Source organism: Megalobrama amblycephala, linkage group LG1 (genome assembly GCF_018812025.1).
Source record: "Megalobrama amblycephala isolate DHTTF-2021 linkage group LG1, ASM1881202v1, whole genome shotgun sequence".
Classification (NCBI taxonomy): Eukaryota; Metazoa; Chordata; class Actinopteri; order Cypriniformes; family Xenocyprididae; genus Megalobrama; species Megalobrama amblycephala.
In genome coordinates this window covers 75,052,779-75,079,201 of record NC_063044.1, presented here as the reverse complement: position 1 = coordinate 75,079,201, position 26,423 = coordinate 75,052,779, and the positions used below count along the sequence as shown (strand labels likewise).

The following is a 26,423-nucleotide window of genomic DNA, read 5'->3' as shown; positions in this document are numbered from 1 at the left end:
AATGTCCTACAGATGAACATCTGAACATTCATCTTCTGCAGCATCAGAAACTGAAGTCAGTGTGACTGCTGGATCATTATTCAGAGGTACGACATGTTCATTTCTACTGACAGCTTTACACCATTAAACTATCAGTCAGTCTGTAAATGCTTCATCAATAACTGTTCATAGTTGAATCCCCTTGACTTCAGTCATGTCCAGTTTCTCTTCTTCTTCTTCTTCCACACATGTTTCCTGCAGTGATTGTGATTATTGTTGAGATGGCAGTGTTTGCTGCTCCTACTGTGATTCTTCTTCAGATCATCTGTGCAAGAAGAGCTGGTGAGTTTGAGCTTCACACAATCTGATGATTCACACTCATCTGATCTGGAACAATCTGCAATCATGGTAAAAACACATACGAGAGGTCAGTCGATGCTTTTATTTTGCAGGGAGGAAGGACTCAGAGGAAATAGAGATGCCTACAATATTACAATAAAATACTGCTGAGTTTGGAGACCATCTGAAACAAGATTTAAAACAGCAAAAACTCACAGAGGATTGTTCATTGTTTGATTTTCTTCTTCTCAGAAAACAGAGAAAAACTCCCTGAAGAAATAGTGACACCATCAAGTTTAGATTCAAATATCTTGTACAAATAAAAGGCCAGATTTATGTTCATTTATATGGTTTGATGGATATTTTCCTACAGTGTTGAATGTCATTTTCTTGTGTTTCATATATAAACTGCTTTAAATAAAATATTAAATACAGTAATGGACAGACTCACGTTTATTGCGATCTCAGATTCACGTTTATTGCGATCTCAGAATTCAGGCCAGTTGATAATACCCAGAATATCAAAATCAACTGAAGGCGGCAGATCCTTTTCCTATTTAGCACCTAAACTCTGGAACAATCTTCCTAGCATTGTTCGGGAAGCAGACACACTCTGTCAGTTTAAATCTAGACTAAAAACACATCTCTTTGCTCTTGCATACACATAACACATTATCAATACATTAACATTTTTCAAATCCGTTAAAGGATTGTTACGCTGCAATAATTAGGTCGGCCGGAACCGAGAACATTTCCTATAACACTAGATATACCTGTACATCAGAATAAGAATGGCATCTACGCTAATATCTGTCTCTCTGCTTATCCCGAGGTTTGCCGGGTGCTGGATCCAGGCCGTATCCAGATCAGATGGAGAACCTGTGTCTGGACCTGACTACAACGTAGCCCAGGAGACAATGGGCCTACAGATCCAGTTCTGGCTGCATCTATAATTCAGATTTTAATCCCCGTATCCGCTTACATATATTTATATATAATCTATTTTTAATCTCTATAATAAAAATGTATAATTCAGATTTTGATCTCCATATCCATTTACATATATTATATATATCTTCCAAGGGGTTTTTTCCCTCCTAGGACTTTTTTCCCACGCTGGGTTTTCTCCTAGGGGGTTTTTTCCACCCCTGGAAGTCAGCCGACATTGGCTTAATGTAGCACCATCTTGTATATGTTACATATTACCACGCTTGTTTGTACAGCTTATTTTTAACCACTTCCCTTTTTTCTGTGCTTCTAATATGTAAAGCTGCTTTGAAACAATTACCAATTGTAAAAGCGCTATATAAATAAATTTTGACTTTACTGTTTGTAAAATCCTCTCTCTGTTCTGTGTGATGAAGATGATTTGCTGATTCTCATATCTTGTCTTTTCATTCCTTTTTTAGCATCTTTGTTCATTTTGAATGATTTCTACTAATTTTCTTAATTAAACCTCTGTAATTGTTTAATATGTCTCTTTCCTGAGATGTTTGTCACAAATATGGGCTTCATTTATAAAATGTGTCACACAAACCATCCTAAATGTGATCTTGCGATCATTTCTCAGATGTGTGATTCACAGAGGGTTAGATCACACAAAAATGAAAATAATGTCATTAATTACTCGCCCTCATGTCGTTCCACACCCGTAAGACCTTCATTCATCTTCAGAACACAAATTAAGATATTTTTTATGAAATCTGATGGCTCAGTGAGGCCTGCATAGCCAGCAATGACATTTCTTCTCTCAAGATCCATTAATGTACTAAAAACATATTTAAATCAGTTCATGTGAGTACAGTGGTTCAATATGTTTTAATTACAAAACGATTTAGATTAACGTGTTAACGTGGATGACACATGGTGACTTTAGTGGCATTAGCTCTGTGAACACAAAATCATGGACATGATTCAGATATGTTAAAGGATCAGGAAAAAAGTCACTCTTGGCTCCTTCACGGTTAAAAATGACCACCATGAGAAATTAATGTATTCATGCTGAGATTCAGTTTGGGTCAGTTTCAGCCAGTTTGTTTTTTTGTTTGTTTTTTTGTCTGTGTTTTAATAAATAGCAAATAATGTACCATAATCTATTTCTTCTTTATTTTCTCTCCAGCTGGTGAAAATATAGTTTGACAAAATAAGAACTGTACTGTTCAAGTATATATAATAGAGCTCATGACAATGTATTTTAAATGTCTTTATCGTTCGTGATTACATCATCCTATGGTCAGATACTGGTATCTAAAGTTGTGGTTTCAGTGTCGTTTCCCAGTGATTAGTTGATTAATTAGTTGGTGTGTTTGACTAGTCTTGGATCTCTCCCGTAGCTCTGATAAACTCTATGATTGATGGTTGTCTCTGTGACTTGCCATCTGCTCTGTTTGGTGTAAATATCCAGAGTAAATGTCTAGTGAAGATGGAGAATCAGACCGCAGGATTCAGCGGAAATAAGTTCAGGTTGTTCCAAAGAAATGGAGAACATTTACATGCTTATAGTGACACAAAAGACTTTGTGCTGATATCACTGTTTGCATATATCTCTATTTTACATCAGAGACCAACAAATGAGTCTTTGTTTGCTGTTTTACTTCGGCTCTCAGCAGTGTGACAACATGAGCACTAATCTGTGACTTAAAGACTTACCTGTTGTGTGCTTTAAACAGAATTTAAAAACTGAAATAATGACAGAATTTTCATTTACTCACCCACAGGTTGTCCAAACCTGTATGAATAACCAACCTGTTGATTGTATTTTTTCCCATACTGTGGAAGTCAGAGGGGTTAGGTTCAAAATATTTCTGATAACCATCAATGGTTAGGTTCAAAATATTTCTTCAAAATATCTTCTTTTGTGTTCAGCAGGAGAAAGAAACTCATACAGCTCCATGGTAATGTTTTAGCTTTTAATTAGATAGATAGATAGATAGATAGATAGATAGATGATCAGTGTGTGATAATTATGATCGGTATATGTGTAAGTTATGGTCAGTGTGTGATAGTTATGATCAGTATATGTGCTAGTTATGGTCAGTGTGTGATAGTTATGATTGGTATATGTGCTAGTTATGGTCAGTGTGTGATAGTTATAATCGGTATATGTGTAAGTTATGGTCAGTGTGTGATAGTTATGATCAGTGTATGTGCTAGTTATGGTCAGTGTGTGATAGTTATGATCGGTATATGTGCTAGTTATGGTCAGTGTGTGATAGTTATAATCGGTATATGTGTAAGTTATGGTCAGTGTGTGATAGTTATGATCAGTGTATGTGCTAGTTATGGTCAGTGTGTGATAGTTATGATCAGTATATGTGTAAGTTATGGTCAGTGTGTGATAGTTATGATCGGTATATGTGTAAGTTATGGTCAGTGTGTGATAGTTATGATCGGTATATGTGTAAGTTATGGTCAGTGTGTGATAGTTATGATCAGTATATGTGCTAGTTATGGTCAGTGTGTGATAGTTATAATCGGTATATGTGTAAGTTATGGTCAGTGTGTGATAGTTATGATCAGTATATGTGCTAGTTATGGTCAGTGTGTGATAGTTATAATCGGTATATGTGTAAGTTATGGTCAGTGTGTGATAGTTATGATCAGTATATGTGCTAGTTATGGTCAGTGTGTGATAGTTATGATCAGTATATGTGCTAGTTATGGTCAGTGTGTGATAGTTATAATCGGTATATGTGCTAGTTATGGTCAGTGTGTGATAGTTATAATCGGTATATGTGTAAGTTATGGTCAGTGTGTGATAGTTATGATCAGTGTATGTGCTAGTTATGGTCAGTGTGTGATAGTTATGATCAGTGTATGTGCTAGTTATGGTCAGTGTGTGATAGTTATGATCGGTATATGTGCTAGTTATGGTCAGTGTGTGATAGTTATAATCGGTATATGTGTAAGTTATGGTCAGTGTGTGATAGTTATGATCGGTATATGTGTAAGTTATGGTCAGTGTGTGATAGTTATGATCGGTATATGTGCTAGTTATGGTCAGTGTGTGATAGTTATAATCGGTATATGTGTAAGTTATGGTCAGTGTGTGATAGTTATGATCAGTATATGTGCTAGTTATGGTCAGTGTGTGATAGTTATAATCGGTATATGTGTAAGTTATGGTCAGTGTGTGATAGTTATGATCAGTGTATGTGCTAGTTATGGTCAGTGTGTGATAGTTATGATCAGTATATGTGTAAGTTATGGTCAGTGTGTGATAGTTATGATCAGTATATGTGTAAGTTATGGTCAGTGTGTGATAGTTATGATCAGTGTATGTGCTAGTTATGGTCAGTGTGTGATAGTTATGATCAGTATATGTGCTAGTTATGGTCAGTGTGTGATAGTTATGATCGGTATATGTGCTAGTTATGGTCAGTGTGTGATAGTTATGATCGGTATATGTGCTAGTTATGGTCAGTGTGTGATAGTTATGATCGGTATATGTGCTAGTTATGGTCAGTGTGTGATAGTTATGATCAGTATATGTGCTAGTTATGGTCAGTGTGTGATAGTTATGATCGGTATATGTGCTAGTTATGGTCAGTGTGTGATAGTTATGATCAGTGTATGTGCTAGTTATGGTCAGTGTGTGATAGTTATGATCGGTATATGTGCTAGTTATGGTCAGTGTGTGATAGTTATGATCGGTATATGTGCTAGTTATGGTCAGTGTGTGATAGTTATGATCGGTATATGTGCTAGTTATGGTCAGTGTGTGATAGTTATGATCGGTATATGTGCTAGTTATGGTCAGTGTGTGATAGTTATGATCAGTATATGTGCTAGTTATGGTCAGTGTGTGATAGTTATGATCGGTATATGTGCTAGTTATGGTCAGTGTGTGATAGTTATGATCAGTATATGTGTAAGTTATGGTCAGTGTGTGATAGTTATGATCGGTATATGTGTAAGTTATGGTCAGTGTGTGATAGTTATGATCGGTATATGTGTAAGTTATGGTCAGTGTGTGATAGTTATGATCGGTATATGTGTAAGTTATGGTCAGTGTGTGATAGTTATGATCAGTGTATGTGCTAGTTATGGTCAGTGTGTGATAGTTATGATCGGTATATGTGCTAGTTATGGTCAGTGTGTGATAGTTATGATCGGTATATGTGCTAGTTATGGTCAGTGTGTGATAGTTATGATCAGTGTATGTGCTAGTTATGATCAGTGTGTGATAGTTATGATCAGTATATGTGTAAGTTATGGTCAGTGTGTGATAGTTATGATCAGTGTATGTGTAAGTTATGGTCAGTGTGTGATAGTTATGATCGGTATATGTGTAAGTTATGGTCAGTGTGTGATAGTTATGATCAGTGTATGTGCTAGTTATGGTCAGTGTGTGATAGTTATGATCGGTATATGTGCTAGTTATGGTCAGTGTGTGATAGTTATGATCAGTATATGTGCTAGTTATGGTCAGTGTGTGATAGTTATGATCGGTATATGTGCTAGTTATGGTCAGTGTGTGATAGTTATGATCGGTATATGTGCTAGTTATGGTCAGTGTGTGATAGTTATGATCAGTATATGTGCTAGTTATGGTCAGTGTGTGATAGTTATGATCAGTATATGTGCTAGTTATGGTCAGTGTGTGATAGTTATGATCGGTATATGTGCTAGTTATGGTCAGTGTGTGATAGTTATGATCAGTATATGTGCTAGTTATGGTCAGTGTGTGATAGTTATGATCGGTATATGTGCTAGTTATGGTCAGTGTGTGATAGTTATGATCGGTATATGTGCTAGTTATGGTCAGTGTGTGATAGTTATGATCGGTATATGTGCTAGTTATGGTCAGTGTGTGATAGTTATGATCAGTGTATGTGCTAGTTATGGTCAGTGTGTGATAGTTATGATCGGTATATGTGCTAGTTATGGTCAGTGTGTGATAGTTATGATCAGTATATGTGTAAGTTATGGTCAGTAAGTATGTGGTGTTTGTGTTGTAGTTGTGAGTCTCTGGCGCCCCCTGCTGCTGAGTGTCATTACTGCAGATCCTTGCTGATGTAACAGATGTAGGCCTGTAAGAGCCGTGCGTGTAAACCTCACTCACCTGAACTCAAAGGTGCTCTAGCGACTGACGCTACAGTCTTTAGCCTCCTCCCATGTGGACGGGCCGGGGTTCGAGTCCAGCTTGGAGCGAGCAAGTGCAAACTGGAGGGGCTACACTGACACCAACTAGCATAACATCTGTAATTTGTGTTGAAAAAAAATCTCAATATATAAGTATTAGTTTTAGTGCAAACAAGTAATTAGAATGCAATATCATTATTTGTAACTAGTTAAAATGAAATGCTTTACATTTTACAAATGAAGTGCTGTTTTTTCTTCTGTTATAACATCTGAACACTGAAATGTCTTGGAATTTGTTAATGATCCCATATTTAAATTTGCCAGTCAATGCATAATTTTTCATGTGTTTAATTTATTTTTGTATTTTCCTAGTTTAAATTTTGTGAGCTACCCATATCATATTACTTTTTATATTTTGTGAATAAATATGTGTGACAAAGTTTATCAATTATTAGGCCTACATATGTTAATGTAGTCTTATAAAATGGACAGCAACCAGAGGTCCGCGCTACAGGTCAAATGTAAAGAAGTGCTGCTGAATATTCAGATGTACAGAAATATTGTAACAAAATAGCATATGAAAAATTGTAAAGTAATAAAAAAGACACAATGTATTTATCTTACAATACAGTACAATTGTTTTATATTAAAGTCATTTTATTTTGAAAGATGACACTAAAGAAAACATTTTGATGCAGCATGTGAAGTACCAGTGTGAACATGGTAAATAAGTTTTTAAAGGGGACAGATCATGAAAATCAGACTTTCTCCATGTTTAAGTGCTATAATCGTGTCTCCGGTGCATCTACCAACCCAGAAATGAGAAAAAGACAACCCAGAAACTTTGTTTTGGCAAGCCTTTCTCTACAAGCATGTGAAAAAACAAGCCGCTCAGACTGAACACTTCGAGTCTGACGTCATGCTTCCGGAAGACTTCAGTAGTAATCGCACAGAAGCCCTCATTGTGTTTTTTCATTTTTACTCAGTTAAAACAAGAATATCACAGTGTCAAACGCTGAAAAAAGCTAATTTGGTATTTGGGAATAATGTTTTATAATACTGTAAAATCATGCACACACAAAATACAGGAATAATGTCTCAACATCTTCAAGTTGTTCTAAACTTGTGACTTTCTTTCTTTCTTTCTTTCTTTCTTTCTTCTTTCCTTCTGTTGAACAAGAATGTTGGTAACCAGCAGTTGATGGCCATCATGAACTGTCTAGTTACCAAAAATCTTTAAAGCATTTTCTCTTGTGTTCAACAGAAGAAACTCTAACACAGCTTACATTTTTCATGGTATAATTTGAGATCAATTGTTGTATATCACTGGTGTGTAACAAATTGGGAAGGGGAGGAGAATTGGACCAGGGACATGAGAGGTAAGATGACTGATGACAGATACACAAGAGCACAGTTACACAAACCGGGAACATACTAATCTAATCTCACAGAGTCTACACTGTAGTCCCTGGAAAACACAGACAGAGGCTATAACACAACAACAGAAGGCCTCGCCAGTGGCGTCTTGACTCTAATTTTATGCCCCGGTGCAGCAAACACATTGGAGACGGGGTCAATGACGTCACGGGAAACAGGGTCAGGTGCTGTGACACTGTGAAAGAGAAAGTAAAAAGTAGGGAAAGCACTCGGAGAAAGAAAAGAACAAATATTAAAGGGTTAGTTGACCCAAAAATGACATTTCTGTCATTAATTACAGAGACCGTTGTAGAGACAGAGCAGTGTTTCCAGGTTCAACATCAGAACGCAGAATCTCAATTGGGCCGATGTTCTTCACATGAGCAACACAACGCATGAGTGATACTGAAGCAGACCAATAATGAGACGGCGTTCAGACACAGAACCCGGAAACGCTGCTGTCTCTACAGCGTAAACAGAGTAGGACAGGTAAGAGAAGAAATTAAATAAAGTCATTATTTTTGTTTTGTTTCTGCACACAAAAAATATTCTTGTTGTTTCATAATATTAAGGTTGATCCACTGCAGTCGTTTACTGTTTTAGTTTTAATTTCTATTATGTTTTTACTACTTCTCTGGACCTCGAATGTGGTTCTCTTGGGGATCAGAAACCTCTCAGATTTGATCAAAAATATCTTAATTTGTGTTCTGAAGATGAACGAAGGTCTTACGGGTGTGAAACGGCATGAGGGCGAATAACTAATGACAGAAACTTCATTTTTGAGTGAACTAACACTTTAACATAATGCATTGTGTTTGAGTTTGTGGTGCACAAACTTCCTCATTTCCACTGCATGGCGTTGTGTTAGCTGGCTTGGACTGATGCCTCTCGTCAGAGCAAGAGCATTCTGGACAGATAAAGTAAAAATATTTAATGCCAAATTTTCCCAGAATCCTCCCAATTTGTTGGTATGACTGTACCTCACAGGCATATACCTCCTGAATAAATAAGTGGAATTAATTCAATTATTCACAAGGTTAAAATGAGTATTTCTAATATTTCCATAAGTTTAACTTTAGATTACATCTAAGTGTGCGTTTGCACTGGCAGTTTAGTTCAGAACAGAGCACAGGTCGCATGAACAATTGATAAAGTGAAATCTGTCATAAGATCCTGGAGCTCATCAGGGATCTGAACCTGACACTACCTGTAGGAGGAGGAGTGAGCTCGTGAGTTCTGAAAGCACTGGAACTAATAATCACTGTAGCACTGGAACTAATAATCACTGTAGCACTGGAACTGATAATCACTGTAACACTGGAACTAATAATCACTGTAGCACTGGAACTGATAATCACTGTAACACTGGAACTAATAATCACTGTAGCACTGGAACTGATAATCACTGTAACACTGGAACTAATAATCACTGTAACACTGGAACTAATAATCACTGTAACACTGGAACTAATAATCACTGTAACACTGGAACTGATAATCACTGTAACACTGGAACTAATAATCTCTGTAGCACTGGAACTAATAATCTCTGTAGCACTGGAACTGATAATCACTGTAACACTGGAACTAATAATCACTGTAACACTGGAACTGATAATCACTGTAACACTGGAACTGATAATCACTGTAGCACTGGAACTGTAACACTGGAACTGATAATCACTGTAACACTGGAACTAATAATCACTGTAACACTGGAACTGATAATCACTGTAACACTGGAACTGATAATCACTGTAGCACTGGAACTGTAACACTGGAACTGATAATCACTGTAACACTGGAACTAATAATCACTGTAACACTGGAACTAACAATCACAGTAACACTGGAACTAATAATCTTGGTTGGTGAATTTGGTGAATTTTTGTCCATTTTAAATAATTTTGTTGACGATTTGGAATTTACCCTGGAGGTTAATGCTTCTAGAGTACATTTCCTTGATATGAAGGTCAGTTAATTACGACTCTATTTACAAAAGAAACGGATCGCAACACGTTGTTGCTTGTGACCATCCGACCCCTTTAAAGAAGGGCCTGCAGAAGAGTCAGTTTTTTAGATCTAGGAGGATTTGTTATTCTGACACAGATTTCATTGAAAAATCAGAAATTATGATAAAGAAATGTTTAGAAAGAGGCTATCCTTCTGAATGGATTGACAAAGCATTCAGGACCACTTTTCAAAAGACACGTTCTGAATTGTTGAAAAAGATGACTAAAAAAGTAAAAAGCATTCTTTCACTTTTATTACGACCTATTCCTCTAAGTCATATTTGATAAGATCTATTTTTAAAAAATATTGGCATTTGTTGTCTTCTGATCCTGAGCTTTTTTTCTGTATTTACAGTAATGTGATTGTGGATTTAATCACATTTAAATGATGTATTCAGTCACTTTACCGATTGATTGGAAATTGATGATTATTCACTGTGATTGGTCGTTTTATCATTTTAATTAAATGGAGTTTGAATAGTATGTTGATGCCTGATGAAGATCGTGTGATTGAAATGTTTTTTTGTTTTTTTTTATACAGTTTTGCAAGTTAATAGTGTGCGGGATTCTTCTTGTTTTTTCAAAAACTAACCAAAAAAGTAAACACTAAATGTTTAAATTTCTATATTGTCAAAATAAATAATTGCAACAACTCAATACAATGTGTTCTCTTTTGAATTCCCATTTGCTGATGTGGAAATCAACAGCACATAAATGCCAGAATATAAAATTAATTATTTTATGCATTTAAATGTGTAAATTTTTTTGTTTGTACTTTATAAATGAATGCAAAATTAACATCTTCTAGTACAAATGCACAGTTCTCACATTTATTTATGCATTAAAAAATTACATATAAGCTTATGCCTTATATTGTGATCTCACATAGCAGAATATTTCAGTCCAGAGACATGTATATATTATCAACGCTGCATGCTCGTATTTTCTTTTGCGCTTTATTTATAGTGAGTAATATACAGCGCACCATATTTGCATGTGATTGAAAAGTGCAACCCACCAGTTGAGAAACATTTAAGTAAACTCTAAATAAAGTTCGCCGTTCACTGTTGTTCTGCTGAAGCTCATTCGGCACCTGTATCATTTCAGCACGCGTTTGACTTGTGCCTGGAGCTGAGGTGAAGTTGGAGTGAGCATCTGAAAACTCTCCCGTTTTTTGTGGTCTTAAAGAGACGGTTCTGCATTTAAATAAACACAATTCTTGTCAACAAAAAAGGAGACATACACAGCAGATGTGAGCAGGGTGCTCAAGCTTAGGCCCCTTGGCTCCACCCCTGCTTGAGGGTGAGAAAAGCTTGGGCTAATTTTCATTTGAAAGTGAACTAATCCTTTAACAGTGATGGGAATGTCTGTGTGTTCACCCAGAACACCCTATCAACCACATACTCACACACACACACCCTATCAACCACATACTCTACAACTGCATACCAGGAGCCAAGAAACCATCCAAAACTTTAGCAAACACCAGAACATCTGTCTATTCTGGCCTAACTGACCAAACTATATAAAACAAGACTTTATGACAAGCCAGCATAAATTTGTCTTTCAAACTTTTCGATCTAGTTCTTGTTTTTCTTGATTGCTAACACACAATTCCTAACACCATTCAACATTTCCTCTCAACTATAAACACAATCTGGAAACTTGCACAAACCTCAAACTTCCAGGTCAAAATAAAATGTTCTGGTCAACATATTCTCTTCTGACAAAATCAATTACAGTTTGGCCAAATTTCATTAGAGTATATGCAGTGCTATAGCAGTGTATTGGTCTTCTGACACTAGACTGGTAGTCATTTCTCAGCTCTGCAAAAATGCAGTACACATAACACATGGCTACAAAGAAAGCTGACAATCACAAGTTTGAGGGTGTTACAACATGTGCTCCAGTTTACTGTACATAGACTAGTGAAATTTCCCTCTTCTAAAGTTCTGGTACTGTGTACTGTAATAAAGTTTAAAACACTCGTAAATGATTCTTTCAGCTCTCTCTCAGACTTTGTAAAAACTATATAAAATAAGCTGTATAAGAACTGAATCGAAAATAAAGTTGTCATAAACCAGTGGTTGTGTGGAGTATTTTACAAATGTTTAGATCAGTGATTCCCATCCGAAGGTAGCCTACATGTGCGAGTTCCAGGGAGTAACATTACGCAAAAGATCTAGATTTTTCTTGGTTTGTTCAGGCCCGTCGCTGGGACTTTCTAAAACACTTAACATGTACAGAAAAGCAGATGAGCCTAGAATATGAACGCAACACGTTTAATTACACATTAAACGTTTTCCTCCCATAAAGAAAACGCTTAACGAGGATTAATGTAAGACAGTGACATTAAAAGACCAAACTTAGTCAACACTATAGTAATAAAGCATACTATATAGATGTAGGAAACCCCGCATCGGCCCAAAAACAGAATCTGACGGCCTGGGCGAAGGTTAACGCGTGTATGTCTTTTCAGCACCTCTGTGAAGTTCAATTAATTTCACTCGAGGTCATGAACGCATGAACTAACTGTTCTGCATTTTTCATTGAGAGCATATGTCGTAGTTTAGATATATTTTTAAGATGGAAGAATGCAGTTTTACAGATGCTAGTAACATGGCCTTCAAATGAAAGATTGGTATCAAAGAGCACACCCAGGTTCCTAACTGACGACGAAGACTTAACAGAGCAGCCATCAAGTGTTAGACAGTATTCTAGATTATTACGTGAAGTAGTTTTTGGTCCAAAAATTAGAATCTCTGTTTTTTCTGAATTTAGTAGTAGGAAATTACTGGTCATCCAGTTTTTTATATCAGCTATACATTCTGTTAAGTCAACATTGTTGAGATTCATATGCAGACTCTTGATGTCTCTGTGCACCTAAAAAAACAAAATAAAAAATCTCAGCACAAAACATTCTGTAAAAATTCAGAATACCAGATTGTCATAAAATTGATGCCATAATATCACAAGGTTATTGTAAATCATGTGAAATGAACAGCTAATATACTCTGAGATTAGATCTGATCTCTGAGATGAGATCAGTGATCAGTGAATCAGGCATGATGACTACCATCACCAATACATGACCAACATAATGTGATGAGAACAACAAATGTGTATCAGAGACACAGTTAAAGCAGCAAAAGAAAAACCTATGCTAAAAAGTCAAGAGCCCAACTAAAGCAAACACTGATCGCCATAATGATGATATCACACTTTTTTTTAAATACATCAGCATCAAACAGTCTGACTGATTTCTGCCTGTTTTTATTATGATCATCAGTAGTGAGGAAGGAGATAAATATCCCTGAATCAAGGTTTGTATTTGGCTCTGTTCCTGTAATAACTTGAGAGAGAATTAAAGATTAGCTTGAGTTCAACAGCAAGCAGTACAATCAACACATGCACAAACATCAGCTTCTTCTTTGCTGCTTTTTAAGATAAATTCAACTGCTTTATGTTATGTTTACATGACACATGACATTTTGGGGGCCTGAAAACATAAACTTTGAAAACATATTTCAAAGTGCAAGGTTTTGAAAAGGATGCCTTTACCGTCTCCATGTAAACAACAAAAAAGTGAAAACATGGGAAATGTGCTCTTTGAATGTGAAAGCAATGAAAAATGATTGAAAAAACAGACTTCTGTTTGACTGAATGCGTGAAGAGTTTTGAACATGTGACCAATGCTTGTTATCAACTGAGAAACAAACTGTAAACCATCCCAAACAAAAACTCAACAGAAGCTGCAGACAACATTGTAGTGTTTTCTTTCTTTCTTTATTATTATCTTGCATGTCTCCTCTGGTTATGTTTTTTTATGGTTTTTGACAGATGCTCATCATGCGCTGTGATGTGGGACAGTGTTGTTGCGGTGGGTCTCTAGAAGGGAATGGGCCCGTAGTACGCAGTGTAGGCCATGATGATGCCGGACGTGTCCATCATGTTCTCGCAGGCCAGGTTTGCTTCACACACTTCCCTGAGACTGAAGAACACAAGCGTGTGTGAGAATATCTGATAAACATGTTTCACACAGATGTAAAGCAACACTTCACTGTGGTATAGTGTCACTATAGCAACTCTAGCATGATGTCATCACTCAGATCAGAGGAAGTTCTCAACCACAGGAGGAGCTGATGATGATTAAAGGAGGAGCTGTAACTATATAATGAAGAGAAAGACTGACAGAAACAGAAAATGGCTGATCAGTGTGATCTGTGTCAGGTCAGGTCAGGTCAAATTTATTTATATAGCGCTTTTACAATTGGTAATTGTTTCAAAGCAGCTTTACATATTAGAAGCACAGAAAAAAGGGAAGTGGTTAAAAATAAGCTGTACAAACAAGCGTGGTAATATGTAACATATACAAGATGGTGCTACATTAAGCCAATGTCGGCTGACTTCCAGGGGTGGAAAAAACCCCCTAGGAGAAAACCCAGCGTGGGAAAAAAGTCCTAGGAGGGAAAAAACCCCTTGGAAGATATATATAATATATGTAAATGGATATGGAGATCAAAATCTGAATTATACATTTTAATTATAGAGATTAAAAATAGATTATATATATATTTGTAAGCGGATACGGGGATTAAAAATCTATGCAGCCAGAACTGGATCTGTAGGCCCATTGACTCCTGGGCTACGTTGTAGTCAGGTCCAGACACAGGTTCTCCATCTGATCTGGACACGGCCTGGATCCAGCACCCGGCAAACCTCGGGATAAGCAGAGAGACAGATATTAGCGTAGATGCCATTCTTATTCTGATGTACAGGTATATCTAGTGTTATAGGAAATGTTCTCGGTTCCGGCCGACCTAATTATTGCAGCGTAACAATCCTTTAACGGATTTGAAAAATGTTAATGTATTGATAATTATTGTGATCTGTGTCTGCTGGGACTGATCATTCTCTCTTCACTTCTCACAGGTAAAGAAATCTAGATTTTCTCTAAAGACATTTAGTGGAATTAGTCTGCACTGTAAAAAAGAAATCCTGTAAAAAACTGTAATTTTCCGACAGCTGGGGTGCCAGAAATATACCATAAAATAACAGAAAAGAAATGTCTCGTAAAAATACAGTAATTTTCTGGTAATAAAATACAGTTTATAACCATAATTTTTCATAAAATCTTCTGTATTTTCTTTATCTTTTTAATGTTTAATGAAGGACATTTTCTTGTGTAAAAGCAATAAAATGACCTATAAATAAGGTTGAATATAGCAGCAACCTATAGCGCTGAGGGGCTCAGCAGCAGGACAGAATCCGTGACGCGTTTCCATGCTTTTAACATCCATTTATTGTCATGATGAAATATAGTTCATATAACACTTGAAACTGTAGAAACTTTTAGGATTAGGAATGATTAAAAACAGTCAACGGATGAATTGTTGGTCAAAACTGGTCGACAGATGAATTACAAGCAGTCATTAGAAACAAACAATTAAACAAAGCAGGAAAGAGTGAGTGTTCTCAAAGTCTGCGTGACGCTGATGGAAATTTCTGTGCAAGTGAATGGAGGGAGATTGGACTCTCTTCTGAAGAATGTTCTCCATGTATTCTCCATTTGGGTTCAGAGTGAAAGAACCTTTTGAACAAGGGTGTCAAACTCAGGGATGGAGCTAAACTCTGAGGACAGGAACTAATGAAACACACCTGAACCAGCTAATCAATGTCTTCAGGATTGCTAGAGACTTCCAGGCAGGTGTTCTGGAGCGGGCTGGAGCACTTTGCAGGACAGTGTCCCTCCAGAACCAGAGTTTGACACACATGCTGTGGACTGACCATCATCTGCTTTCTTGAAGAACAGTCTCAGCTTTCCATCGCTTAGGGTTTATCTTGAGAAGGCATCTGTCAAACAAACAACATGAGTGATGAAACAGACTCTCTACTTTTAATAAATTAACAGTAAAAGTTTATCTGTCATGGTTTAAAATAGTCCTAGACTTAGTCTAGTCCAGAATTTAATAAACTGATTTCCTGGAGGAAGACTAGAGCTACTCCAGGACTAAACTGAGGCTTAAATTAAACCTACCAGGAGGAGGTTTAACTTCAGATTAACACTGTGTTTCAAAGAAGACATTATTACTTGGATATTCACTGCGTGTATGTGTGTGTGTGTGTTTGTGTGTGTATATATATATATATATATATATATATATATATATATATATATATATATATATATATATATATGTTTCAGTCAAGTAACCCAATTAAACAGGACTTTCACTTCCCATCATGCTTTGCACCGGGCTGAAGTGGGAGAGTAAATGTTGAAAAAGTGTTATTTTATGCATTTTTTTAGAAAGATGAGAATATGGAGAGACTTCTTATTGTTTAATGTTCTATTAGGTAAAAGTTTTTGTTATGTTAGTGTTTTTTGGAGATTAGCATTATGGTGAAGTGTAGAGCTTGTGCTTGGGTTGAGGACCTGCTAACAAGAATTTCTTTTTTGTATAATGATTTTTGTATAATTCCAGGCATTTCTTTTTTTCACAGCTGATGTATTTTGCTTACTTTAAAATAAATGTCTCTTGTTTAGTTGAGTTTTTATATTGGAGTCTTTTCTGCTGCCATTGTTTTCCTTGGATTTGCTTCTCAGTTTCATGCCATTTTAAGCTTTTCTTGGTTCATTCAATGTTTTACAGGCAACCTCTCTCATGCTAATTCAGATTAGCACAGTTGGTTTTAAATTAATCTAGTTTAATTTAAGTCAGGACTCCATAGCCCAGGTTTTAGTAATCTGTACTTAATCTGTGTTTCAGAAAGCCATTTTTTAAGCCATGATTAACTATATAGATTAAGGCCTATCCTGGTTTAATTTAAACCCTGTCCGGGAAACCGCCACTAGATCTTTTAACATTGTGTAGGTTGGGATATAAACACAGATCAGTGTTCACTGTCACCTGTTGGAGTTTGGGTTTCTTGCCGCTGTCGCCTTTGGCTTGCTTAGTTGGGGACACTTGACATTTGATATTCAACAGTATTCTTGACATTTATTCAACAGTGCTTTGATCTGCCTGCATTGACACTATTCTTTAAGTGCAGCCAAAATTATGTACCAGTTATCAATGTAAAGCTGCTTTGACACAATCTGCATTGTAAAAAGTGCTATATAAATAAAGGTGACTTGACTGAGGATTTTACTGTGAATGTTGTACATTTCAGCATCTATCCAAACAGAGTACCCTAACCCTAATGTCAAACGTCTAACGTCAAACCAACTTTATATCGGTCTCCGTCCTGTGCCCTGTGCGGTTCGTTTAGCCGGCCCTGGCCATCTTAGAAGAGGTGGTCCAGAGCACGGTTCAGTTGGGCTCGAGCGCAGTTCGCATGCAGTGTGAGCGCTAACCATGCCCGAGTATGGAACAGCTACTACTTTTGTGTGCTACTGTCATCAATACAACATCTTTATTACTTCTCTGACAGTACACCAATCAATTCATGTAATTAAATCGAGTGTATTTGGGTTTATAACGGGTTGCATGGTTGCATGGTTTATGATGTAAGTGTGCTCCGGCCCGGAACCTTAAGTGCAGGTCAGTGCCCAAATTATTGAGAAAACACAAAGAAAATGTAATTTATGGCTGCAGAGAGACTTATCTTTGAGGGGACGAATATTATTTGCCAAAAGGTAAGGAAACTCCAGATTATCATATGCTGCTCAGTCTCTCCATGTTGATAACAGCATTCTCAAAAGTATTGACAAAATGTTACTTAATTTCATGTGAAAAAATGGCATACATTATATCAAGAAATCTGTTGTTTTGAATTCTTATAAAAATGGTGGTCTCAATATGTTAGATTTGTACACATTTAATAATACTCTTAAAATTAACTGAGCCAAACACTTTCTCAAAAATCCAACCTCAGTTTGGAACTTTATTCCACAATATATTTTCCCCAAATTCGATGGATTTAATTTTTTATTGCTTTGTAATTATAATGTTGAAAAAATACCAGCTAAATTATCTAAATTCCATATGCAGGTCTTTCTCGCCTGGTCTCTTTTATACAAACATAACTTTTCCCCTCATAAATATTTTATATGGAATAACAGAGATATTCTTTAAAAAAACAGATCTTTATTCTTCCAGCGCTGGTTTGAGGCAAATATTTTGCTTGTAAGTCAATTATTTAATGCAAATGGCCTTTTATTAAACTATGAGGAATTTCTTAGTCGTTTTAATATTCCTTTTTACCCCTAAGGAATTTGCTATTGTATTCGATGCCATACCATCTGGAGTTATTAGACTATTTCAACATAACCCCTATCCCTCTATTTTACCTTCTTTAGACCCTACTGTTGGGGAAATATTGCTTTTCTTCCACTTCTTCTAAAAAATCAATACGTTTATTATTTCTCAAGGAAAATGTGTCTATTCCAAATGTCACAGTTTATTGGAAATCCTTTGTTTTTTATATTGCCTGGAAGAAGGTTTGGCTGATTCCAAATAGATACTTAATTACTAATAAGATAAGAGAAGTTTCATTTCGTATTATCCATCGTGTATATCCTGTTAATACCTTCATAAAGAAATTTTAAAAAGATATTAACACAAATTGTTCTTTTTGCAAACAGCACCCAGAGACCATTGTGCATTTGTTTTGGCTTTGCCATTACTCTAAAATATTGTGGAAAGACTTTTCCCTTTTTGTTATTGAGCACATTAATAAGGATTTTTCCTTACTTTGGGAAAATGTTTTGTTTGGAATTCTTAATTGGAAAAAAGAACATTTATTGGAAAACGAAATATACTTACTTAATCTTTTTATTTTATTAACACAATTTTATATACATAAATGTAAATTTTCAGGTCAGAAACCACTTTTCTGTGTTTTGCTTGATGAATTACAGCATTACTTTGGGACTATCCTTAACTCATGTAACAAGAAGGCTTTAAAAACAATCGAAATTTGTAAGTCTTTTAATCTTTTCCTTTAAGATGATCTTCTGATTAGTTATATACTTGTACCTTTTATTTTATTATAAAAAAAAAAAAAAATATATATATATATATATATATATATATATATATATATTTGTTCTACATTGTGACTGCTTCGTTCTTTGTCTATATAATGATCTTAATAAAAAAAATAAAAAAAAAAAAAAAAAGTGCAGGCCAGCGGAGGAGTTGGGAGGGGGGGGGGCAGTCGCGCTCGGGCTCGGTTCAAGGCGACCGTGCCTAGTGTGAGAACACCCTTAGTTTCTCCTGATATAACCCCTTTCCTTTCACTTTCTCCTCCTCCATTTCTTTCCATAAAACTGCGCTGTATCCCAAAATGTATTTATTAAATTAATGTGCTCTCTCTCTCTGTTACTTGTTCTCTCGGTCTCGCTGTCGAAGTAACCATGGCAACGGATAGCGTATCCTCCTAATATGGCGGCGCCTTCCTGAAATGCAATGAAAACATTGTGACGTAACTCCTCATTCTCTATAAAAAAACTGGAAATGTAATGTTATTTCACAGTTATTTCATCATGTTTTTCACATTATTTTACAGCGGATATGTAAATTTTACTTTCTATTTCTGTAATTTTACAGAATTTACAAAATAGAGGAACATTACAGATTTTTTTTACAGTCTGGAAAGAGTTGATTTGAACATGCGTAACTGGTCTCTTTTTCTTTCTTCAATCTCTTTCTTCAAGAAATTGTGTACCATTCATCAATTTATTTACTTGGGAAATTGTAAATTGAAATGTTCCTGCTAATATATCACACATTTCATTGACAATTACAGAGCTTTCAATGACACGACTTACCGCTGGCCTTACACACACAAACTGATAAGTGCAATAGAGGGCGCACACAGTACAAAGAACCAGCCAGCCAATAAGAGCCCTGCTTATTCTGTCCAATGATCTTCCAGTGTGATTATTTAACTTATTATTTATATTCAGCAAGTGGAGACACACAATATATATGTACAACTCTGTTACACATTCTCAGTTTATTCTTGCACACATTCACGTTGTGATCTCAGAGTTGTGTATTGATACATACAGATCATACTGTATTATTCCTGATACTGGACATAGAGTCACTCAAACATCTGATGATCAACAATTATCTTCATATTCAGAGATTTCAACAGCTACATGATCAAGACAAACACTTTATTCTGGAGACTGTGATGATTGTGTTCATGAGGAAAAATACTTGAATCGTCTGATTTATATGCTGATATGTTTCATGTCTTCATTTATTAATATATATCATAATGATCACTCAAATATACTGTGTTTCAGGTACCAGTGGAGTGGATTATGATCATGTGTTCATCAGTTCTGGTGAAAATGTCCGTCTGCCCTGTAATAATACTCTTTCTGACTGCAACTCAACTACATGGACCTATGAGAGATGGATCTACTATAACAGATTCATACCTTCAGCACCAAGATGTAAGAGATTCCTAAATTCACCAGCAGTTAAACTGATTGATCGAGGGATAAAGAATAAAGACACAGAGAGACATGAGAGACTGAGTCTGGGGTCTGACTGCTCTCTGAACATCAAGAAACTCACAAAAGAAGATTATGGATTATACACCTGCCAACAATTTGTGAATTGGCAGAAACAAGGAACTGATGCAGGTGTTTATCTGCATGTTCTTCATGGTGAGTTTATGATTATATGATCAGTTTAAAAAGAGCAGATTCTCCCTTTAAACTCACATGATGATTGAAGAGTCTGTGATTTGTGTCTTGTGTTCAGTTTCAGTGTCTCCATCATCATCATCATCATCATCATCCTCACAGACTGAGATCAGTCCAGGTCGCTCTGTGACTCTCTCCTGTCAGTTGTATTCTGATTATAGATTCCCCTGTGAATATTTGGTCCGTTCTGAGGGACTTCAGCTGTCGTGGGTGAATCAGGCTGGTGTTGATCTGAAGACAGACTCCAGATATCAGATATTATTCTCATCAGATCACTGTAACATCACTCTGACTACAACACTCCTGAATGAAGATGACAACAGAGAGTGGAGATGTCAGCTTACTCTCAGAAATCAACTCAAGACCTCAGTCAGATACACTGTCAAGTATTCAGGTGAGAAACAACTATTACTACTGTAAAATATGATGTTAATGTCCTACAGATGAACATCTGAACATTCATCTTCTGCAGCATCAGAAACTGTCATCTGTGTGACTGCTGGATCATTAATCAGAGGTGCAACACATTCATTTCTACTGACAGCTTTACACCATTAAACTATCAGTCAGTCTGTAAATGCTTCATCAATAACTGTTCATAGTTGAATCCCCTTGACTTCAGTCATGTCCAGTTTCTCTTCTTCTTCTTCTTCTTCTTCTTCTTCTTCTTCCACACATGTTTCCTGCAGTGATTGTGATTATTGTTGAGATGGCAGTGTTTGCTGCTCCTACTGTGATTCTTCTTCAGATCATCTGTGCAAGAAGAGCTGGTGAGTTTGAGCTTCACACAATCTGATGATTCACACTCATCTGATCTGGAACAATCTGCAATCATGGTAAAAACACATACGAGAGGTCAGTCGATGCTTTTATTTTGCAGGGAGGAAGGACTCGCAGCACCCAGAGGAAATAGAGATGCCTACAATATTACAATAAAATACTGCTGAGTTTGGAGACCATCTGAAACAAGATTTAAAACAGCAGAAACTCACAGAGGATTGTTCATTGTTTGATTTTCTTCTTCTCAGAAAACAGAGAAAAACTCCCTGAAGAAATAGTGACACCATCAAGTTTAGATTCAAATATCTTGTTCAAATAAAAGGCCAGATTTATGTTCATTTATATGGTTTCATGGATATTTTCCTACAGTGTTGAATGTCATTTTCTTGTGCTTCATATATAAACTGCTTTAAATATAATATTAAATACAGTAATGGACAGATTGTTTGTAAAATCCTCTCTCTGTTCTGTGTGATGAAGATGATTTGCTGATTCTCATATCTTGTCTTTTCATTCCTGTTTTTAGCATCTTTGTTCATTTTGAATGATTTCTACTAATTTTCTTAATTAAACCTCTGTAATTGTTTAATATGTCTCTTTCCTGAGATGTTTGACACAAATATGGGCCTCATTTATAAAATGTTGCACACAAACCATCCTAAATTTGATCTTGCGATCATTTCTCAGATGTGTGATTCATAGAATGAAGGTGTACACAGAAAACGAGCGCCTCTCCTCCTCTCTAGAAAATAGTATTGGCAAATACCAAAATCCGCTAGATTACCCAGTCACTGAAAAAGAGCTGAGGGATAAAATACAAGCCCTGCCAACAAAAAAGGCAAGTGGACCTGATGGCATCCTAACTGAAATGATTAAAAATACAAATCACTAATTCAGAATGGCCATAATGAAACTGTTCAACTTGGTTCTGAGTGTTGGTCATTTCCCTGACACCTGGAATAGAGGACTCATAACGCCCATATTCAAGAGTGGAGACAAATCAGACCCGAACAATTACAGGGGCATCTGTGTGAGCAGTAATCATGGGAAGCTGTTCTGCAGAATCATCAACACTAGACTCATACACAATGTCCTGAGCAAAAGTCAGATTGGATTCTTACCAAATTATAGAAGGTCAGACCATATCTTCACCCTACACACCCTGATTGACAAATACGTCAACCAAAACAAAACCAAAATTTTTGCTTGCTTTGTAGATTTCCAGAAGGACTTTGATTCAATTTGGCATGAAGGTCTTCTGTCTAAACTTCTAGAATCAGGTATCGGGGGTAAAACATACAACATTATAAAAACAATGTGCTTAAACAATCAATGCACTATTAAAATTGGCAATAAACAAACAGAGTTCTTCACTCAAGGGCGAGGTATCAGGCAGGGCTGCCCACTATCACCGACCCTCTTCAATATTTACATTAATGAATTGGCGAAACAACTAGAACAATCAGCAGCACCTGGCCTCAGACTACATGACTATAAAGTTCCTCCTGTATGCAGATGATCTGGTCCTGCTGTCTCCAACAGAAGAGGGTCTACAGCAGAACCTGGACATCCTGCATCAGTTCTGTCAGACCCGGGCCCTGACTATTAACCGAACTAAAACAAAAATTCGAACGTTTCAGAAAAGACCTAGATGTCAGGGAAAGAAACACAATTTTCACCCTTGGTACGACCACAATTGATCATGCAACTGGAAAGCTAAATTTGGCCATGAATGAACTGAAAGCAAGAAAGGCCTTCTATGCCATCAAAAAAATCAATCCAAATTGAAATACCAATCAGAATCTGGCTCAAAATATTCCAATCAGTCATAGAACCGATTGCACTATATAGCAGTGAAGTTTGGGGTCCTCTGGTGAACCACGAATTTGACAAATGGGACAAAACCCCAACAGAAGCCCTACATGCTGAGTTCTGTAAGAGTATCCTGAGAGTACAGAGGAACACGCCGAACAACACATGCATTGAGAAATGAGCCATGAAATTTTGGAAACATCTAAAAACGAGTGATCCCAACTCTTATCATTCTAAAGCCCTTAAAAACCATGAAATGAACACTGAAAAAAGCCCCCTGATTCAGATGGTCCTGAGGCTGCAAAAACAAACTAACACGACTAACAACAGCCAGCCTCAGGACACTGACACCCTCAAACACAGAATTAGGCCCAACCAAATTACAAAAGCACAAAAAGACAATTACCTGACCTATTGGACTGAAACCACAGAAAAACAAAGTAAACTTGAATGTTATTTGGCCCTAAATAGCGACTACAGCACAGCAGAATATCTGAGTACAGTGAAAGACTGTAAATGAAGAAGAATAATGACGAGGTACAGACTGAGCAATCACATGCTGACTGTAGAGACGGGCAGATACAGACAGAACTGCTGCCCAGAGAGAGATGCATCTGCCCGTACTGGACACACAGCAACACTTCCTCACCAGCTGCCTAACTGCCCTAACCAGCTCTCTTAGGTCATCAATATTTGTGCATTTGAATGTTTTCATTCATGAATCGTTGTATGTTTTAGATGTCCTCAATACACAGATATTCCACATTTCAATGTTTATGCAAACTTAGAAATGCAAGTGTGCTGAACCTCATTAACATGAATATCTATGAATGAATAAAGCATCAAATAGATTTATGTTTGGACAATAGCAGTGATGGATCCAGATTGAAAACAATATAAGATATAATCAATCATTTAAACAAATATATTATAATCATTTATTGTTTTATGTTTTTATGGCAAATGTACACTGTTTTTCCTACGAAAAGGCCTTTTAAGGGCTTCGTTTCTGACTTGTTTTTGTAAAAAGCTGCTGTGCACATACACACTTTCTGGAAGCTTCTTTTGGCATATGTAAATGCTAGAGTGTTAAAGTACAAATATTATTATAGCTCTTTGTCTTCACAGATCTATCTGATTTCCACGAAAAGAGGAACTGATACCTCACTTGTCCATCTTTGTCAGACTGTACTTTGAACTTGTGAAGTGCAGAACTGTGTCTCTGTTCTGTGTGATGAAGATGATTTGCTGATTCTCATATCTTGTCTTTTCATTCCTGTTTTTAGCATCTTTGTTCATTTTGAATGATTTCTACTCATTTTCTTAATTAAACCTCTGTAATTGTTTAATATGTCTCCTTTCCTGAGATGTTTGTCACAAATATCTTGATTCATGAGCTTGTAATGTGAGGATGAACAGCAGCAAAGATAAACTAATAATGAAATGATTCATTCATGTTCATAATAATTCACATAACTTTATTCTGGTTAGTTCAGAAATGTGGCTGTGGAGGGTGGGGAGGGGGCGTGGTTAAGCGGTGGAGCGGATGGGGGAAGTGGGCGTGGTTAAACTATGGGTGGAGGGGGGAGTGGGCGTGGTTAAGCTGTGGAGTGGAGGGGGATGAGGGAGACTGACAGCACAGCAACGGCTTCTGATTCAGACAGATTTATTTCATTCTCATTAAAAGCATCAAAGCTTCCAACAAATGAACGCTGCAAATTACTGTTACATGCAACACAATATACACATGGGATTTGCTATAATTTAATACACAAATAAATGCACAGCCATTCGCATTTGGTCCTCTGCATTGAATACGAACACACTGTTGCATCTTTGATAACTTTTGAGAGTTATTTTGCAGCGTTTTTATAAGCCGTTTGATTGGTTAAAGAGCTTCATCCACTCAGTGTGGACGAATCTCTCTAGAATCTAAGAGTCCCGCCCACTACATTATAAATAGATACTGAAGCTGCGCTGAAATCAGTCATTTGTTCACACATTCACTAGTTTCTACATGTCAGGTCAGGGTCTCCCTGCTGCTGGTAACCATGTAATCCAGTACAATCTGTCACATGTGAATCTCACCAGTGGCTCTTCGAAGCTGTTAGCATGCGACATGGTGAGTTGAGACCCAAGCATGTGAAGACTGGATCTGGATCTGGATCTGGATCTGGCAGACTGCGTGAAAGTCACCACTTGATTGGTTTCAATGGGCATGAATACAGATCCAGCAATGCACTGTGGAGGGCTACAAAGAGCTCAGCAGATACGTAGAAATGCTGATGGTCATCCACTGCACCCTGTTCCTCCACCTGTCATCTTGACATCAGTCTTGCCACTGGACTCAGGCGGACACGGGAAGAGAGAGTGAGGCTGACGCTGTGCACCTCTCCCTCACTTTAATCCAATTCATGCGCAAGTCATCTTCATCACCCTTGCACCTAGAGAGCACCCTTTCATGTAACGTGCATATCGATGACGAAACAGTCGATAGAGTAGCCAAGGCCAGCACTTCGTCCATCAGTGTGGGAATGAAAAGGGATCAGCCTGACCACTAAGCTGAAGGTCTATAGAGCCGTAGTCCTGTTTGCACTTCTTCACATCTCTGAAACCTGGACAGCTGCGCACCGAGACAGCAAAGAAAAAAGGGCTGCATGCAAAGCCCAAGCATGCAATAGTCAAATGGCAGAGAGCACTCCAGCTCACCTGATCTGCCCTCATTGCCTCATTTACACTTTCGGGCTCAAATTGGCCTTACCAGCCACCTACGAACCCATGTTTCCCATCCCTAGACGATTGGATGAAGTTTGTCATCTTCTTAACGGAAGGACAAACACACAGTTTCTACATGGTCAGTGGCACATAGTGCACTATATAAGGGATGGGGAATAATTCAGACCGTGTAATTATGCTTTCCATTGAGGTGGAAGTCTTGTTTCACATTAGCGCACACAGTCTGCTCCGGCCCAGAGCGGATCATATGATTGTGTTTCAGACCAGAAAACCCATCTGAATTCTGCACAGAATGCTGTATTTTAAAGCGAAATGGAGGAGATTATGAGGAGCATCGGTTAGAGATTAGAAGGAAACTAAAGCTTTACCAAGCTGTGATATAAACAAAACGCTATTGGCTATTTAAAAAAGGGGGAGGAGCTGTTCGATATGTCCCGCCCTGTCTTCCTGTTTCTGTGGAAATTATGTCAACACACTGAATAATGCTGCGCGTTCAAAGACACTTCAGTGGGCCTTTAATAGAGCTTTTTTGTCTTCAGAAAACCGTTTATCTGCCTGTGGTTTTAACCTGCATGCTGTGTTTTTAAGAGAAAGAT

At 37.0% G+C, this 26,423-nt stretch overlaps 2 protein-coding genes and 1 long non-coding RNA gene across 6 annotated transcripts in view; 2 read left to right on the top strand and 1 right to left on the bottom strand.

Annotated features, from left to right (window-relative positions):
* The window catches only part of LOC125246438 (E3 ubiquitin-protein ligase TRIM35-like), a 47,695-nt gene extending 46,841 nt beyond the window's left edge, over window positions 1-854 (top strand). For all 3 annotated transcript variants that reach the window (XM_048157390.1, XM_048157396.1, XM_048157386.1), the window contains 3 exons: window positions 42-86; window positions 241-321; window positions 432-854. In XM_048157390.1, coding sequence (XP_048013347.1) covers window positions 42-86; window positions 241-321; window positions 432-478 — 173 coding nt within the window. In that variant the 3' untranslated portion in view covers window positions 479-854. The remainder of the gene's footprint in view (window positions 1-41; window positions 87-240; window positions 322-431) is intronic.
* Window positions 1-26,423, bottom strand: part of LOC125247564 (CXADR-like membrane protein) — an 824,350-nt gene that overhangs the window by 318,361 nt on the left and 479,566 nt on the right. The gene's annotated exons all lie outside the window — the stretch shown is intronic.
* On the top strand, window positions 20,998-21,868 carry LOC125248784. 2 transcript variants are annotated; one of them, XR_007180380.1, is made up of 3 exons: window positions 20,998-21,016; window positions 21,189-21,269; window positions 21,380-21,868. It is a non-coding gene; the product is annotated as an uncharacterized LOC125248784 (long non-coding RNA). The 2 variants fall into 2 exon arrangements; XR_007180379.1 differs by lacking the exon at window positions 20,998-21,016 and having other exon boundaries at window positions 21,033-21,269.